This window comes from Adiantum capillus-veneris, chromosome 25 (genome assembly GCF_014529385.1).
Source record: "Adiantum capillus-veneris isolate H3 chromosome 25, ASM1452938v2, whole genome shotgun sequence".
In the NCBI taxonomy this organism is placed as follows: Eukaryota; Viridiplantae; Streptophyta; class Polypodiopsida; order Polypodiales; family Pteridaceae; genus Adiantum; species Adiantum capillus-veneris.
The window spans coordinates 32,821,200-32,841,201 of NC_140955.1; the positions used below are offsets into that span (position 1 = coordinate 32,821,200).

Below are 20,002 nucleotides of genomic sequence, written 5' to 3' on the forward strand. Positions count from 1 at the left end.
ACGGGTACCGGTCTTGGCATATGTGTGGATGATGCAGGATATGGAACATAACCGGGCATAGGTCCACTCGGATAAGGGCTAGGGAGCGGCACTCGAGGAGCATAAACAAGTGGTACAATTGGAGGTGTGGGGGCCATGTGTGCATAAGGGGCTAGAGGCACATATGGTCGAGGCCCCATATTAGGTACTACGACACTAGGTAGTGACACTGCGCTAACCGTAGATGTCATCGGTACATTCTCTGTCAGGCCTATCCCTGGAGTGAGCATTGTGTTTTCCTTAATAGAGGGTTGAGCCAAGTTAGGGAAGCTAAAGTTATCGCTCGGAGGCTCAGATTGCATAGAGACCCCAGGTGAAATGACGCAAGATGGGTCCATGGGACTCATTAGAGGAGTCTCCATTTGTGATAGAGTAGGCTGTTGAGCCTATCTCATATCCAGAAATCTCATGGGGCCAGTTGAGAGTATATTTACCTCTCGGTTTTGCCTTTCTGATTGAATAATGCCATGGATAGGTACATCGAAAGAGAGGCCTCTCATTTTGCGCTTCCCCTCTATTGAGGCGATGAAGGAGTTCTTGAGAAGGATACACTTATTTTAATGCATTATTGCAAGCATGGTTACAAAAATTTGTCAAGGAGAAATGTCATGCTTTCATATGGCATGAGGTGTCCTTGGGAATTAAATGAAAGTCAAGGCTAAGGAGACCACATGAAGACTTTTGCTGCCATAAATGGACCCTATTTTGATGAATTTTTTACACAAGGTTCCAATCCGAATTGGAGAATGATTTTAAAATGAAAATCGTAGCTAATGAGTTGAAGTTTCTGCCCATATTTTTATTTTTTTATTTGGAGCTACGGTTGAGGAGATATGATCAAAATACTGGACCCCAGTCTGCCCACATCATGCAGGGACATCTCATTTCCAACTTTTCCAATTCCTGTTCACACTGGCTCCTCTCTTCTTGTGTAAACCCTTGTGGGTTCCCTTCACCTATAAAAGGGGACCTCTTCTTCCTTGGAAGGAACTCAATCATTCAAGCCATTGATGAGAGGAATTCTTGAGGGAGTGAGTAGTAATGCCTAATTGTACTTAGCCCCATTAACATAAGCCCAAGCCTACACTTTCTCCTAGAGGAAAACTAGCCATTCTTGTACGCCATCCTTGGAGGATCAACTCTAATCAAAGAAGGTGTTGTACTTGGCGTATCAATCAAAGTGGAATTATCCACTCTTCTTCTCTCTCCATCAATAATGGTGCCGAAGGGTTTCAAGTAAGATGTGTTCTACATTGATGTTTTCTTGATTTCTTGTCGTTTTCATTTTCATCTCTAATCCAACATATATATATATATATATCTAATCTCATCTCTTTAACCAAATCTATCTCTTTCACTCTTAGTAATTCATCCTCTCTACAAATTTTAGGTTCTCCTTGCTACAGGTACATCTCTCCCCGCAGTATCCTTATTGCCTACGGGCAAGAATAGGGCTTGGGAGGGAAACTTCTCATCTCTTCACTTCTCTCATATCTACATTTTTCTCATATCTACATTTCTCACATACTATCCTAGATGAATAACCCACATGATGATCATTTCTATCGCTTTCACTCTGTAGATCTATTAGAATTAATGTATGGATTAGCCGTAAAATACACTTTCAACAACGTATAGTGTTTCTCTTCGGCCCTGAAAGGCTTAATGAAATACTTCTATCACCGGATCCCATCATACTACCTCTCATAGACTATAATTTTTCTTTTGATGTAAGCGTAGTTATCTTGCTATGAACCAAGAGGATTTGTACACACAATTAATCCCAATCACTAGACAAAATATATATATTATGGTAAGCACAAAACTACAATTCCAAAGAACAATTCGTAGCCTATTTGGTCAGCCAAGATTGAATGCCATTAACTCATCCATTAACCCTTTCATATTACCCATGATACGATATGACCATAGCCTTGATGTTTTCATCTTCGTATTGTTTTGACATTCTCTTTTGCGTTCTTTCTTTGTGTGTGTGTGAGTGCAAGAGAGAAAGGGTGAGTCTTCTTTGATTGCACTTCTTTCCAAACCCTAGTCTTCATGGCATCTATGGTTAACTCCTTCATATAGTTTTTGTTGAGTTCTCTCACAAACTCTCACAGCCATAAGCCCGGTGCTTTCCTGGCAAGACCGCAAACTTCTCGACAGCGTAAGTGCATGTGCTTTTGATACCCTAAGGTGTCAAAAAGCTGCTCTAGGAGGCCTTGTGACTAGTTTTTTGCGTGTTTTTTGTTTGTTTTTTTGCTAGATTTTTTAGAGCGTGTCGTGGAATGGGCCGTGTGATAGCTCTAAACGAGCGTATCGCTAGGAGGGACGCGCTGTGCTTTACAGCCCACCGTTTGGTTCTATTTTGCTCCAGAAAAGCCCGAAACAGTCTTTTTCTAGCTGGGGAACTAGGCTCCAAATAGCAAGTCTAAGGGTGCAAGTGGGAAGAGAAGGGAGGAGAGTGGAGGACTTGTGCCACATGCTCTCATTCCCTCTTGAGGGGGTAGGGTATATATATAGGAGTGAGTCTAGTATATATCATAGGACTGAGGACTGGGCTTGGGCTTGGGCTTGGGCTTGGGGAAATGATCCCGATCCCGATCAAAATTTTAGTGATCCCCCCAGTCACTCACGCTTAAATATTTTCGATTTTTTTATAACCTCCCCCTCACTCACGTTTTTATTTTTCGATTTTTTCTTTTCGAAATTTTTTCTTTTTACATTTTTTTACTTTTTTTTTTGGATATTATTTGGTACGCGTTTTGATGCGCGTTGACCTCACCTAACTATTTACTGTCCCACCTACCTACTGACTTGCTAATCAGTGGTTCACCTAATTACTAACCTGCTTAATTAACTAACTGTGCGCCTAACTATGCACAAAACAGAAAATGCAGAAAATTGAAACTTGACAGAACTGTGCAGTGCAAACCAGAAAATGCAGAAAACGCAAGAAATGCTAACTGTGTAAGCTGAAATCTGAGCTTAATAGAACTAGCAAAACAGAGCTTAACAGAACACAGAAAACTTGAATGCAGTCAACAACATTTTGTCTTTCTCTACTGTTTTTGCATAACAACAATAGTCAAACTTAAGCTGCGCCTTTCCTACATAAAAAATAGCTTCAATACAATTTACAGGTCGCCATTGGAGCTTCACGCGCAGCAGCTCTCCGGCAACGGCGCCAAAAATGTCAAGGCTAGGGACTTGCTACGCGCCATGTGCGAGCCACAAAGGCTCCTAGCACACAGTCATACAACAGACAAGCTCACAAGGAAGAATGGTGTGTCACTCACCTTCCTGCGTAGTTGCGAATGAAGGATTCCCGCGCCGCGAAGAAGAGGGAGACGCCGCTACACCGCGCTCAACCGCCTCGCCGCCGTCGTGCCACCGCAACGCTCGATCACACACACACTCTCACACTCTCTCTCTCTCACACACACACACACGTACACACACACACACACACACACACACACACACACACACACACACAAGGAGATGGTGATGGAGAAGGTGGAGATGGAGCAAGAGTAGCTTCTATTGCACAATGAGAGAATGAGTAAAAATTAGGTTTAGTGGCTTTTATATGAGCTCACCCCATTCACACTTGGGCGCCCATACTTAGCCAACTAACTCCTTGAATATTCCAGTTAGAGTGCGCCTGTCATCGGCGATCACCCTTACCTTGTTCCTATTGGTCCGACAAGCCCGGTACCTGACTCTAAATAATACAACGTTTATAGATCATAGGGTGTCCGTGTGCTGTGAGGGTTAACACACCCAATCTCTATTTTCAATTCTGTAAAAGAATTCATCTTTCTTCAGCTTATTGATCTCTTGTTTGATTTTCTTGGCAAAGTTTCATTGTAAGTATAAGGGCATTGTTTGCTTGGCTTATCATCAGGCTTAAAGGAATTGTAAGCTGATAGATGGGAAAATCAACCCCATTCAAGTCCTTATAAGACCATGTGAATGCATCCTTATACTCTTTGACGTTGAGTGGCATAAAATGGTAACCATCTTTTTGCAACATTTCTCAGCCTACTCAACGTCCTCTTCCTCATATGTGTATATATTTTTCTACGCTATTAAGTTATCTAGAGTAAATCCCCCCTCTTCGTTTAACCTTTGTGGCGACACATACATTATACTCTTCTCAAGAATGTCACCTTAGTCATATATTTATATTACCACCCTTTTCTTTTTTGTTTTGTAAATAGAATAAGCATACAATAACCAACTATATACCCCCAAACTTTCTTACCTCTTTTGAATTAGTAGTAGAAAAATAATATATCCATCTTCCACCCCATATAGATAAATTCCCATGGAAATCAACTCTCCACTTGTCTTTACCAAAGATTATGGTCCCTCTCTACAAGTCTTCTATGCCCCCTACATAGGTGGCCCAATATCTCTTAAGAATATACATATAGTTTTTCTCCTTTCAAAAAAGACTCCATTTGTATATTCTTTTCACAAGCAAATAATATTGGGCCCTCCTCTATTTGTTTAAGCATCATAGCCTTTTGAAAAAGCATGATTCCCCTTGGATGCATACAAGCAAAGGGCCCATACAAAAAGACTTGGAAGCAAAAGGTTCCCTAGCCTAGTGTGGACCTCCCAAACCGAATTCCTTGGTGCATGGGCGTGCAGAATAGTCCAAATTCATATCAATCATGTTGAGAAGGTCAATTTTGCCTTTTGAAGCATGTCATTCCGAGCTACAGGTAAAAAGTTATGGTCAAAATAGTGTACATCTGTCAGATTCGCAGCAAAAGGGAACTGTAAATCAAGTAAATCAAGAGGGTGAGATCTTATTTTTCCCCTACTCATCTTCTAGAAGAGCAATGAGTGTTCAAAGTCACTTGCATGTGATGGGACCAACCTAAAGATGCTTTCTAAATGCCAAGACAGACAAGTTGAGATACCCCGCAGGAGCCACCCGTAGAGCCTCATGGTGGGGCCCACCTACATTATGCACCCCTATGGAGTCTTCACGGTTTAATATGATATTTTTGGTGAAAAAATAGTCCCTTTTATGTCCAATATTCAATGAGTGGTCAAAGGACACTTACATTAGAAAATTTCGGAGGTCATTTGGAGGGCCTTGTAAGAAATTGTATTTCTCTCTCTAGAAACTTTTTTTAAAATGCACTTGCACCTTGTGAGTACGTCCAAAAGGACAACCAGACACTTTAAAAAGTAGATTTATATTCCCAATCGTCCTTGAAAACGGTCACTTTTTTATTTAATGTGAGCGTCTTTTTCAGGAGGCAGGTGCGGCGCATTCAAGGCAGCTTACGTCATCACTGAAAGTTGAAAAGTCACAAACTGTTAAATGTTGATAGATTTTGAGGCTTTTGACACCACCAATGCGTCCGAAACGCCAAAATACCCTAAAAAACGGATGTCTACTTGTCTCATTCCGACATCCGGAGAGGTAAAAAATGTCAAAACCCCCAAAAAAAGGGCTTTTTACTTAAGGCACGCGAGGAGGCATTCTAAAATGCTAGAATGCCCCTCTGCGCGCCGTTAGTACAAAGCTCTTTTTAGTAATTTTTGGACAATTATCTTTCAAGAAAGCCTACCCATGTTTCTCTATAGCACTTTTGCACCTCTCTCTCTCTCTCTCTATCTCTATAGCTTAGCATATTTAAAAAGACAGAGAGTGAGAGACTCCCATTACTAACGGCGCGCGTGGAGCATGTTTTGACCTCAAAAAACACCTCCTCGCCCGTTAGTATAAGGTAACAGAAAGATTCTCTCTCTCTCTCTTTCCCCCGCCTTACTTCCTCTCTCTATAACACTCACACATACACACATAAACACATCCATTGGTGGATGCACAGTACTAAAGGCGCGCATAGAGACATGCACACCGGTTGTGCCTCTCTACACGCGCCTATAGTATAGAGAGAGAGAGAGAGAGAGAGAGAGAGAGAGAGAGAAGAGACACATAAATACTCACACATACACACACAAACACATACACTGGTGGATGCACAGTACTAAAGGCGTGCATAGAGACATGCACACCGGTTGTGCCTCTCTACGTGCGCCTATAGTATAGAGAGAGAGAGAGAGAGAGAGAGAGAGAGAGGGGGGCTCTATGTGTTTGTGTGTGTGTGTGAGAGACTCCCATTACTAACGGCGCGCGTGGAGCATGTTTTAACCTCAAAAAACACCTCCTCGCGCCGTTAGTATAAGTTAACAGAAAGACTCTCTCTCTCTCTCTCTCTTTCCCCCGCCTTTCTTCCTCTCTCTATAACACTCACACATAAACACATACACTGGTGGATGCACAGTACTAAAGGCGCGCATAGAGACATGCACACCGGTTGTGCCTCTCTACGCGCGCCTATAGTATAGAGAGAGAGAGAGAGAGAGAGAGAGAGAGAGAGAGAGAGAGAGAGAGTGAGAGAGAGAGACAGAGAGAGGAGAGAGAGAGAGAGAGAGAGAGAGAGAGAGAGAGGGGGGGGGGGGGCTCTTTGTGTTTGTGTGTGTGTGTGTATGTTATATTTGTGTGTCTGTGTGTTTGTGAGTGTGTGTGTCTCTGTGTGTGTGTATATTATATTTGTGTCTCTGTGTGTTTGTGTGTATATTATATTTGTCTGTGTGTGTGTGTGTGTGTGTGTGAGCAAAATGCACTTTGTAGAATTGTAACAATGGGTGTGAGTGCTCACTCTTATAGACCCGAAACAATGGATGTAACAATGGGTGTGCGTGCTCACTCTTATAGCCTACCCATGTTTCTCTATTGCACTTTTGCACCATCTCTCTCTCTCTCTCTCTCTCTCTCTCTCTCTCTCTCTCTCTCTCCTTTCTATAGCTTAGCATATTTAAAAAGAGAGAGAGAGAGAGAGAGAGAGAGAGAGTGAGAGACTCCCATTACTAACGGCGCGCGTGGAGCATGTTTTAACCTCAAAAAACACCTCCTCGCGCCGTTAGTATAAGGTAACAGAAAGACTCTCTCTCTCTCTCTCTCTTTCCCCCGCCTTTCTTCCTCTCTCTATAACACTCACACATAAACACATACACTGGTGGATGCACAGTACTAAAGGCGCGCATAGAGACATGCACACCGGTTGTGCCTCTCTACGCGCGCCTATAGTAGAGAGAGAGAGAGAGAGAGAGAGAGAGAGAGAGAGAGAGAGAGAGAGAGAGAGAGAGAGAGAGAGAGAGAGGGGGGGGCTCTTTGTGTTTGTGTGTGTGTGTGTGTGTATGTTATATTTGTGTGTCTGTGTGTTTGTGAGTGTGTGTGTGTATGTTATATTTGTGTGTCTGTGTGTTTGTGAGTGTGTGTGTCTCTGTGTGTGTGTATATTATATTTGTGTCTCTTTGTGTTTGTGTGTATGTTATATTTGTATGTGTGTGTGATCAAAATGCACTTTGTAGAATTTTAACAATGGGTGTGCGTGCTCACTCTTATAGACCCGAAACAATGGGTGTGCGTGCTCACTCTTATAGCCTACCCATGTTTCTCTATGGCACTTTTGCACCATCCTCTCTCTCTCTCTCTCTCTCTCTCTCTCCTTCCTTTCTATAGCTTAGCATATTTAAAGAGAGAGAGAGTGAGAGACTCCCATTACTAACGGCGCGCGTGGAGCATGTTTTGACCTCAAAAAACACCTCCTCGCGCCGTTAGTATAAGGTAACAGAAAGACTCTCTCTCTCTCTCTCTCTCTCTCTCTCTTTCCCCCGCCTTACTTCCTCTCTTTATAACACTCACACATACACACATAAACACATACACTGGTGGATGCACAGTACTAAAGGCACGCATAGAGACATGCACACCGGTTGTGCCTCTCTACGCGCGCCTATAGTATAGAGAGAGAGAGAGAGAGAGAGAGAGAGAGAGAGAGAGAGAGAGAGAGAGAGAGAGAGAGAGAGAGAGAGGCTCTTTGTGTTTGTGTGTGTGTGTGTGTATGTTATATTTGTGTGTCTCTGTGTTTGTGAGTGTGTGTGTCTCTGTGTGTGTCTGTCTGTGTGTGTGTGTATGTTATATTTGTGTCTCTGTGTGTTTGTGTGTATGTTGTATTTGTCTGTCTGTGTGTGTGTGTGTGTGTGTGTGTGTGCGTGCGTGCGATCAAAATGCACTTTGTAGAATTGTAACAATGGGTGTGCGTGCTCACTCTTATAGACCCGAAATTATGATCTCTAAGGCTAAGATAATGAAGAAAAAACCTATGTGATAGATGGAGGCCTTTTTAGAGATTTTTTGACATTTTCCCCTCAAAAATCTCTCTAAAAGAGGAAAAAAGGGCCTTTTTACTAACGGCGCGCGATAAGGCATTCCAAAATTTTGGAATGACCCCTCGCGCGCCGTTAGTAAAATGTTCTTTTAGGGGTTTTTGACATTCTTTGCCTCTTTGGATGTCGGAGTTAGGCAATTGGACATTCATTTCTAGGATATTTGGGCGTTCCGGACGCATTGACAGTATCAAAAGTTTCAAAATCTTCCACCACTTGATAGTTTTGTAACTTTTTGAATTCTAGTGATGACGTAAGCCGTATCAAATGCACCGCATCTAACTTCTGAAAAAGGTGCTCGCATTAAATGAAAGAGAGTGATCGTCTTCAAGGACCACTAGATTATTAAATGAGGAGAGGGACACCTTTTATATTTTTGTTAATATCAATCTATTTTTCTACGTAACGTAGGCTCTTCTCTCATTGGAGGAGCTTATTTTCCTCTCTCTTCCAAAAGGCCCTCCAAAAGACCTCCGAAATCTCCTAATGATTAGGGCTAATCACTTACTCTAATTAAGTGTAGCATAATCCCACTCCTACACAACTATAAATAGCCCCCCTTGGAGAGACTCAAGGACACACACACCTATATTTTCAACTTCATGTTGTTTCTTGATCAATAGTAGAGAAAACCCCAACTCTCCCTCTTTCACATCCTCCCTCCTAACCTTCCTCTTTGGAGGAAGTGCAACTCTATTCTCCACTCTTTCCATTCTACAATCTCTTACTCCATCGACCCAATAAATCATTTGTAGCACCTCAATAACTTGTAAATACATCATGATCTCTCTCATGGTTATGTTAATGATCATGAAATCATCTTCAAAACTTTCAAGTGTCGCAATTCGTGATGGTTAGCAAGCGTCGGTTCTCCCCTTAAAAGGTGTGCGAGAAATCAAGTAAGTGTTCTATTCTCAATTTACCATTGGTTTGTTTCTCCACACTTATTCAATTGGTCTAAAGAAATTTCTCACTCCAACTCTCTTTTGCTTCATTACATATGCATGTGGCTACCTCTCATGGTGATTTTATTTGTGTCACGGCATTGCATAGATGGAGATGAGCTCTCTATGCAAAGTGTGTTAGTTTGATGTAAGTGATTCTCATGTGTGTTTGAGAGGCAAGTCTTGTGAGCATGATTTTTTTTGATGAGTGCTTGAGAGAGGAAGAGTTTGGATGTATTATGGGTATTCTTATGGGGAGAAGGTGAATGCTATTCCACAAATTGCATATTTCATTTTGATGCACGGCATTGGGTTGCATAATCGTTGATGGTGTTCAAGTGTCCAAAGTGTATATAGAGTAAGGGGGTTTTCAAAGTGTGTTGCTTGAGTGGGTGAGTGCAAGTGTCATTTTGATTGGTTTCCTTCTCCACTCCCAAAAGAAGGTGGTGCCCCAAGTAGTGTGCGTACCTCTTTACGAACATTTTGTGAGGGTAGGCCCATTGGTTTGGGTTTAGAGGCCCCATTTCAAAAAGCTCGCCCTCATAAAGTGGTGCCCCCACTGAGGAACATATTTCCAAGTTACCTTCAAATTCTTTAGTGATGAACAATGGAGTTCCCATCTATCCATTTCATTTTGCACAACACATTAGAGTAAATGTTCACATAGATAGAAAAGTCTTTTTCCAGCAACGCATTGTTTTTATGTTTGGTGCAGAAAGACTTAGAGAAATACTGGCATCACCCAATCCAATTATACTTCCAATCATCAATTATGAAACTTCTTTTGATGTTCACGTTTTCATTTTGTTTTAAAGGCAGGAACAAGGAGTGGTGAAGGGGTGCTCAAGGGACGTATGAAGGAACGAGGTCTTCAAACCAACAACGAGGAGTAGCACATGAATCACGATCAAAATAATGAACCTTTTAGGCCTATTGCTCGGCAATCCATTCATATAATCATTGCAACTAAGTTTAGGTTTCAGTCTATCATAAGGAGGATATTTGGATCCACTCGCCTCAATGAAATCAATGCTTCAATTAATCCATTTATTCTACCTATGATAAAGTACGAATTAGCAATGGATGTGTACATCTTCATTTTAATGTAATCAGATTTATAGTGTCAATAATCTTGTGCGGCCTGTAAGAGAAAAGTTTGTTTAAAAAAAAGAGATTTAAAAAAGTCTAAACAAAATGTCAAGTTCTTTTCCCACGTTCTATGCAAGAAGTGGGGAAGATGCGCAAGAGTTTCTTGACAACTTGGAGATGGCACATCTCATATCCGGGAGAGATGAAGAGGAAATAAAGCTACGAGCCTTCCCGTTGGTTCTAAAAGCAGAAGCTAAAGCATGGTATGAGGCCTTGCAACCCCAAATCAAGTCCAATTGGGAGAGACTGCGAGCAAGCTTCCTCTCCAAGTTCGGGCAAGGTGATACTTCTGAAGGACTATGGAAATGTCTTATTGGGCATAAGCAGGTATCACTTGAAGACTATCCCTCTTATGAAGCAACCTTTGTCAATCTATGGGGTAGATGGGAGGCTACATTAGAAAATCATGGTGGTGCACCTAACTTTCTAAAAAATTAAAAGAGAGATTCATGGTTGGCTTGTATCCACTTTTAAAGGCTAAAGTAGAGCTAAAATTCCCATCCACCTTCGAAGAAGCACGTGAGGTAGACATCATCAAGTTTAGAAAACTACACTTCCAAGCACATAGAGCAAGGGGTTTGAATGAAGTGAGTGAGAGGGAGTCTTCACAAACCATGGAAGCACAAATTAGGGCCCCTCTTGCACAATCTTCACAAATAGGAGATAACTCTCAACAAGAGGTTTTACAAAGGCTAACTCAACAGCTTGAGAACCTCACTCTGAATCTAGTACAAGGCCTACCTCAACAACGACAACCAAGAGAAGGGAATCGCAATCAACGAAGACAAGCTCAAGAGTTGCGATGTTGGAATTGCAATGAAATGGGCCATGGCATGTACAATTGTCCACATCCAAGGCGACTTCCGGGAGACATATATCCCCCTAGACTGCCTCCTCTCACTGTGCAACAAGAACAAGCTCAAGGCCCACAAATCCTTCGACGACCACCACCACCAGCAAATATACCTCCCGTCCCACATGAGGAGGAAGAAAGAGGAGTCAACATCATCAAGGTAGAAGAGGTAATAGATGAGCATACTCTAAACTTTGATGTTATGCCGGCAGAAAAACGCACAAGAGCACATGATAAGGATGAAGACATGAGAAGTGAAGGAACAAATTCAGCCAGAAGGGACAAGAAGAAGAAGTCAAAGATGGAAGAAGCTGAAAGTAGCAGGAAGAAAAGATCAAGGCGAAGGGAAATTGGTATCAACGACTTCCCATTGGGAAAGGAGCTAGAGCCCTACAACATCTTGGAGGATTTACAAACCCAAAAGCCAAACATTTCATGGCCTCAACTTCTACACCTATCAGCCAAAGTAAGAAGGCAATGGCCAAAGTTGGTAAGTACAAGAATTCCAAAAAAGAAAGCAAATCTTTCCATTAAGGTTGTGGCCTCAAAGCTACAAAAAGATGTGGAACCCATTGTGGATGCTTACATAAGGGGTAAAAAGGTGTCTAATGTATATGTTGATGGTGGAGCTCAAATGTGTGTGATCACGGAAAAATCAATGAACAAGTTAGGGCTTGAAATTACAAAGTCCTCTAATTGTCAAGCTAGGCTAGCCAACAACTCAAGCGTGAAGTGTTTGGGGATCATTGAAAATGTAAAAGTCTCTGTATGTAACATAGATGCACGAGTGGATATGTATGTCATGCCAGCTAAGGGGGAGGGCTATCCCATCATCCTAGGGAGGCCTTGGCTCATTGCTGTGAATGCAGATCAAAAATGGGAAAGTGGTCGTTTGATTCTTAAGAAGGGTCAACCGGTGGTGTATGATTGGCGAGAAGGAAAGCAACTAGATATCAACTATGAAACCACGGCAGATGAAGAGAGCGAGGAGGAGAGTCCCTACTCAAGTGATGAGGAAGCATCAACCAGTGCATCAACCAGTGAAGAGGAGTCTTCTTTGGAGGTAATGGGAATTGTATTCAACGCCAACACTCAAGATGTTCCAGTAGAAGAAAAGCCAACAGACAATCACACACGAGGGGATGAAAGATGCCACCACCTTGAAGAAGGATTTGAGAAGATGCTTGCAAAAGATCTTACTTGTGAGGAGAAGAGGTCCTACATCAATATGTTAAGGAGGTATCCCAATTTGCTTATCACTGACTACTCACAAATAAGAGGTGTAGATGTAATAGAGCATCGAATTGAATTGAAACCAAGGACCAAACCCGTGGCTCAAAAGTTAAGGCGACTAGGATCTGTGCAACAAAAGGCTCTCCTACAGGAAGTGAATCGACTCTTGAAGTCTGGCTTCATCTATCCAGTATCCAACTCCGGATGGGTATCACCTATTGTAGTCACTCCCAAGAAGAATGGTAAGTGGAGGGTCTGCGTGGATTACAAACCCCTCAACGCTGCGACAAAGAGGGACCACTTCCCTCTCCCTTTCCAAGATGAAATTTTGAATGAAGTAGCAGGTCACGAATGCTACACTGTGTGTGATGGGTATTCAGGATATTTTCAAATTAGAATAGCAGAAGAGGACCAACCAAAAACCACCTTCATCACACCTTGGGGATGTTTTGCATTCAGAGTAATGCCTTTTGGGCTCACCAATGCTCCTAGCACCTTCATGAGATTCACAATATTTGTATTTCAGCCATTCTTTGGAAAATCTATAAGAGTCTTTATGGATGATTTCTGTATTTATAGTTGTAGATCACTTCATTGCCAAAAGGTTGAAGAGGGGCTTACTAGAGGCTCCATCAATTTGGGGGACAACTCAACCCAGAGAAGTGTCATATCGGTGAATCTCAGGTGGTTTTGCTAGGCCATGTGGTTTCTTCACAAGGAATTCAAGTGGATCCCTCCAAAGTAGAGGCCCTTTTGTCATTATCTCCACCAACAACAACAAAGGAGCTAATGACCTTCAACCACAAAGTGAGGTACATGTCTCGCTTCATCCATCTCCTAGCAGAAGCCATCGCCCCTTTGCATAGGTTGGCAAGCCAATCTACATTTGAATGGGGGAGGGAACATGCAAAATGTTTTGAGGAAGTGAAGGGCATTCTTAGCTCTCTCCCAATCCTAATGCCACCAGATCTAAAGGAGACTTATTATGTCACTCCAAGTGTAGGTTTCGAAGCAATTGGTGTTGTTTTGATGCAAAAAGATCCTAAAACATCATACATGAGGCCGATCTATTTTGCAAGCAAGGTGATGACTCCAGCCGAGAAGGGATACACTGAAATGGAGAAAGTGGTCTTTGCAATCTTGTTTGCGGTAAGGAAGTTTCGATCGTATCTTCTCCCTGTGCCATTTGTTTTTCTCACCTTAGAGAACAATCTACCATATGTAGTACAACACATGAGCCTCTCATCTAGAATAGCAAAGTGGGTGCTTGAACTCCAAGAATTTGAATACACTTTCCTTGTAGAAGATAGCACAAGAGCAGGACTTGCAGACATTCTCACCTACAAAGTGAGAGAAAGGGAAGGATCACGACCACAAAGAGTGGAAGGCTCAAAACAGTTCAAAGTGAAGGAGATTGATAATGCCCATACTTTATGCTTTGACGGAGCTTATCAACGCCAACAAGACAAAGCAGCAGGGGGGATCATCATTTTAAACCCACAAAAGGAGGTAATGGTTAGAAAAGGTATCACTCTACCCAATGTTCACTCTAACAATGAGGCTGAGTATGCTGCTCTAACCCTTGGGTTAGAAGAATGCAAAGAATTAGGCATACAAAGACTTATTATAAAAGGTGATTCTTTGCTAGTGGTCAAGCAAATCCAAGGGACTTGGAGGTGCAAGAATCGTACATTGTTTGAGTGGCTTAGTAGTGTAAGAGCTTTGATGAAGGGTTTTAAAGCAACACAGGTACAACACATTGTGAGAACTCATAACAAGGAAGCAGACTTACTCGCAAATGAAAAGCTTCAAATGGCGGTAGGAGGTGTGAAACTATATGAACCCAAATATCAAGGTCAAGAGGAGCTAAAAGACATTATCTTCTTTCTACAAGCAGGTGAGTGTCCCAAACACTTAGACAAGGTGCAAAGACATAGACTAGTTAAGAAGGCCACACCTTACCAGTTGATCGGGGATGATTTATATCACAAAGGGAAAGATTTGGTCTTGAGGAGAGTACCAGGTGTGCAAGAGATAGAGAAAATTCTTCTTTCATGTCATGATTATGTCTGTGGTGGTCACTTTTCTCAAGATATTACAAGTAGGAAGATTTTACAAGCAGGGTTTATTTGGCCGAGCTTACATCGTGATGTCCAATATTGGTGTAAAGCATGTAAGCCATGCCAAATTGCTGGGGATAGACGACTAACATATGAGCCTCGAGTCCCAATAATATCTTATGGCCCTTTTGAAAAGTGGGGTGTGGATGCAATAGGTCCCCTACCTCGTACTTCTACAGGGAAGGTTTTCATCATCATGTGTGTTGACTACATGACACGATGGGCAGAAGCAACAAGCACAACCCGAATCACAGCTGAAGAGGTATCAAAGTTTATTTTTGATCATATTTGTAGTAGGTTTGGAACACCCCTAGAAATCTTATCAGATCGAGGCCCGGGTTTTAGGGCTGACCTTCTGAATGATCTCTTGAGGAGGTTAAAAGTGAAACACCTGCATTCCACACCCTACTATCCTCAATGCAATGGATTGGTGGAAAAAGTGAATGGAATGATATGTAAGATCATTTCTAAACAGGTTGTGGACCGGCCTAATGATTGGGATCGCCATTTGACGGCTGCTCTTTGGGCGTATAGGACATCTTTCAAGGTATCTACCCAATTCACCCCTTTTCATCTAGTTTATGGACAGGAAGCACTTCTACCCATTGAGGTAGAGCTCTCAAGCTTGCGCGTTCTTGCAAGAGTGGCAAAAAAACCAAAGGAGGTTTTACATGAAAGGATCTTAGATCTCCAACGACTTGAGCTAGATAGAGAAGAGTCCATTGATCACTACATCACCAAAGCGACAAGCCAAAGGGATAAAATCAACAAGAAGCTCAATGGGAAAGGATTGAAGGAAGGTATGTTGGTTCTTCGCTATGATAACCGACTCGATACTCGACTTGACAAAAAGTTTTTGCAAAGATGGGAGGGACCTTTCATGATAAAAACAAAGTTTGGGAATGGTAGTTACAGATTAGCAGATTTATCAGGAAAACTCCACAAGACCAGAGTCAATGGATGGAGATTAAAGCCCTACTTTCAACGTATCAATCCGTTGATAGGCAGTCATCTGCCTACATCGTCTAAGCTCCAAATTGGCATGGCTCCCTTCGGCTTGGCAAATGCTCCCCCTATTTTTAAAGCTTTGATGTGCAAAGAAGAACCAGACTCGGAATCTGAACATACCCAAGGCAACCCTCCCATCTCCAATTTATGGGATTGAGGTAATGAAAAGCAGGTCTAATGGAGTAAAAGAGTGCATGACACTCCTCCTATTGAAAAAAACAAAAAAAAAAAAGGAAAAATGACAAAAAAAGAGAAAAAAAAGAAAGAAAAAAAAAAGAGCAACACCGTCCTCCTAAAGATATGAATATCTTTAGGCTTGGGGGAGGGCTAATATGAGTGGCATAAAATGGTAACCATCTTTTTGCAACATTTCTCAGCCTACTCAACGTCCTCTTCCTCATATGTGTATATATTTTTCTACGCTATTAAGTTATCTAGAGTAAATTCCCCCTCTTCGTTTAACCTTTGTGGCGACACATACATTATACTCTTCTCAAGAATGTCACCTTAGTCATATATTTATATTACCAACCTTTTCTTTTTTGTTTTGTAAATAGAATAAGCATACAATAACCAACTATATACCCCCAAACTTTCTTACCTCTTTTGAATTAGTAGTAGAAAAATAATATATCCATCTTCCACCCCATATAGATAAATTCCCATGGAAATCAACTCTCCACTTGTCTTTACCAAAGATTATGGTCCCTCTCTACAAGTCTTCTATGCCCCCTATATAGGTGGCCCAATATCTCTTAAGAATATACATATAGTTTTTCTCCTTTCAAAAAAGACTCCAATTGTATATACTTTTCACAATCAAATAATATTGGGCCCTCCTCTATTTGTTTAAGCATCATAGCCTTTTGAAAAAGCATGATTCCCCTTGGATGCATACAAGCAAACACTACAAGAGGTTGTGTGCTCTTGTGACGTTGTTAGCGACGGAAAAACATTGGGTTTTTATAACCCCCGGCGTCGCTAAAAGCGTCGCTACGAGAGCGTCGCTATAAGCATCGCTATAAGCGTCGCTATATGCGTCGCTATGAGCGTCGCTATATAGCGACGCTTATAGCGACGTTTACACAGAAGACTATAGCGACGCTCATAGCGACGCTACAGAGCCATAAATAGCGACGCTTATAGCGACGCCCGAGAGAATATTTTTTTGGTGGCAGGGCATTCAATCAACCATATTGTACTTGATTCACTTTTTAAAAAAAGTGCAAAGGTAGATAATAGACCCAAAATAGTCACCCACAAGACGCATTGTTTGCAAAATTGACAATTGTACACATCATAGGCAAAATGAATTGATTGGCAAATGTAATAATGACAATTGTACAACATCATAGGCATAAAGAATTGATTGGCAAAAGAAACTGCGGTGACAAATGTAATAATATACATGGTTCAAAAAGACGTATAAAATCCGTCTCATGATACATAAGCTATGAGAAACCCTAAACTAATGCTATCTAGCTACGGCTAAACTGACGTCGTCTAGTCAGACGTCTCATCGCGTCCAAGCGGCGTATCTGTCGGATTCTGCAAAAAAAGACAATAAGACAGCTTTCAGTAAGTATAAACATATAACGACATTTATAAAAGAATACAAAAAATAAAAAAGAGTAAACCCTAATACTAACCATGCCGCCGCGAGAACTGAGAATGTCCATCAGGGCGTTTAAGCCCTTCCTGCCTGCGTACTCGCGCTCGTACGGTGTGGGATCACGTCCTGTCATTGACCACTGTCAAAACATACAAAGATCTCATTATGTTAGAACTAAAAAACTCATAAACCCTAAACTATCGAACATGCATAAAGAGCAATGTGAAAAGACTTACAAAATCGGCCTCAAATGATGCCCATCCACCGCTCCCCAAGTGGTGCGAGCTCCCTGCCTCTACTCGCGCTCTGGCTGCATCCTTTTGTTGCTTCCACTTGTCGGGATTCTCGCGCGCTGCTTTCTTCGCATTCTTCCAATCTTCTTTGGCCAGCCAATCTGGCCTATTCCACCCATTCTTGATTGCTTTTTGCACTTCGGAACGCTTGTGTTTGCAGTATTCGCGCATTCGAATCTTCATCAGGTCTTCATTGAAGCGCTGATCCCGTGTTGGAACGGGAAACTCATCATGAAGTATGCTGATGACTCTGTTTTTTAAATCACTTGGTACTTCACTCCATTTGTTTAGTATATAGTGTCTAAACAGCTGAGAGCAAAGACCACGCATGCGCGAGATCACCTTCTTGCCGTCATCATCCATGATGATGCCGCCGCTGATGTCGACGGAGTAAGGCAAGCCCTCTGGCCGGTGACGCGTGAACCTGGGTGTCCCGGCAGGGGTCTCTAGCGGCGTGTCGATGAGGGTACGGACGTCAGGTGTCTCCACCGGCGTCTGGGCCCCGAAGCGAGGAGTGTCGAGTGGGGTGGCTCCTGGCGGAGTAGGTAGAGGTGTGTAGCTTCTAGGAACAGTCAGCCGTGCAAAACCTGGCGTAGATGGCGATGCTGTGGCTGGTGTGGGGGCGGGCAAAGAAGGGGAGGGTAAAGAGCCTCGTCGAACACGAGGCGGTGTGGAGGCATCGGTGGCGGAATCCCCACAACAACCGCCACCGCCACCACTAGAGCGCCGATGTCTAGACGAGTGTGAAGCTCGTCTCGTCGACGCCGAAGCTTCGGAGCGCGCCGAATGCTCCGAAAAAGAGGGAGATGCGGATGGTGTAGGAACGCGCGATGATGCGCCAGAGCGATGACGCTCCACGTACCACTGTCTCTGCTGCGGTGACAAAGAAGAAAGAAACTCCTCATCATCCATACCTGCATTAAACACACGAATATTTAAACTTAATATTGAATGAATAGAGTAGACAATGACGCAAAGACCATTAAATACAATGACGTAATGACGCATATAAATACAATGACGCAATGAATCGAGTGATAGAAGAGGCAAGTCGAAAACTCAGAATTTTCAATCAAAAGATGTGAGCGCGAGTAGAAAAGAGCGTTATACACCATGGAAGGTACTTAGAGAGCCAGAGCTTTTACAACACGGATCAAAATTGTTCAAATACAATATTTGTGGCTTTAAGAGATCTCTCTCTCATCCTCGCATAACTCAGCATAACTTCCTATATCTATATAGAGCTCTCCGTTTAAACACATATCCTCTGTTTCATTTTGTAGCTCCTCTGCATGCACCCCATATAGAGTAGTAGCATCTTGATGCTCGTCTGGCACCACCGCAGCGGCTTCTGATTGAGCATCTTCTCTGATCTCCTCCATTGATGTCGTTGTGATTGGCACATGGTAGCCTTCATACGTCCTTGCACTACGAGGGGCTACCTCTATGACATACCACCAGTTTGATGTAGACTTTGTAGGATGAAATACTACCTGCCAGAGCCACATAACTTACATGAGAGCTTTCAAGCACATAACTTGTAAAAGGGGGATGTTAACTATTTACATACTTACTTGTTCACAATGCTCGGGTAGTACGAAAGTGTCTCTTAGGTCAGTCCATTTCTTAGTAGAATCCACCTCAAGAAAACCAGACTCTCCTCTACGCACAGTAGCGTTGCGACCCTCCATGATTATCTTGAACCATTGCACGTCGAACAAGTCGACAAAAAATCCTCTGTAATCGATCCTCAAAATCTCTTGCAGCGTGCCGAAGTAAGTGAGTTCCGCCACCACAGGATCTGCATCAGAGGAACGTCGTCGACTAGACTGTTCAAATTTTGCCATGATTCCACAATCTTGAGTAAAACGCTTTTTGTCGATTCGTTCCACCCTAAAATGTCGACCTTTACACCATGCTGCTGTGTATGACTTATACTACAACGAACAAAGATTATGAGTGGCCGTTCAAACGTTTATAAATAAAGTCACTTGCTAGTCGTACATTGCAAACTTACCTTGGTCGCGCAACCCCGAGAGTACTCCCACTCTTCTTCAGTCACTTCGCACCGCATTGTTGTGCGCTTTTCAATTGGTTGTGCAACCATCTTAAGCTCATGAAGGTTGGTAGGCTCTCCAGAACCGCTGGATAGTGCATCGGTGGTCGTCTTCCCCGTCTCCACTCGATTCGTGCCCTTTGTCGCTCTTGCTTTGCATCCTCATATTGTGAAATCCACTTTTGCATCACTGGATTGTGAAGCATGCAAAATCGGTTGATTTTAGCCTCTAGATCTTCCGTCATCTTCTTCTCAACACCGAGATTGCACATGACAATCCCAGATATGCGCTCATCATCTATGGTTCGCCATAGCGTGTCCCGGGATTTATCAAATCCGTCTAGCCACTCTCCAATGTACACTAGGGACTCTGATACCAACCAACCTTCTGCCATGCTACCCTCCGGACGTGCCTTTTGACGCACATATCCCT

The 20,002-nt window shown here is 42.6% G+C and overlaps 1 protein-coding gene across 1 annotated transcript; it reads right to left on the reverse strand.

Annotated features, from left to right (window-relative positions):
- Positions 1 to 3,133: 3,133 nt before the first annotated feature.
- On the reverse strand, positions 3,134 to 19,360 carry LOC147424674 (uncharacterized). The gene is made up of 3 exons (XM_086499975.1): positions 19,088 to 19,360; positions 18,774 to 19,006; positions 3,134 to 3,149 (listed from the first exon to the last, which is right to left on the reverse strand). Exons 1-3 carry the CDS (start codon positions 19,358 to 19,360, stop codon positions 3,134 to 3,136), a joined length of 522 nt encoding a protein of 173 aa, XP_086356101.1.
- Between the last annotated feature and the right edge of the window lie 642 nt (positions 19,361 to 20,002).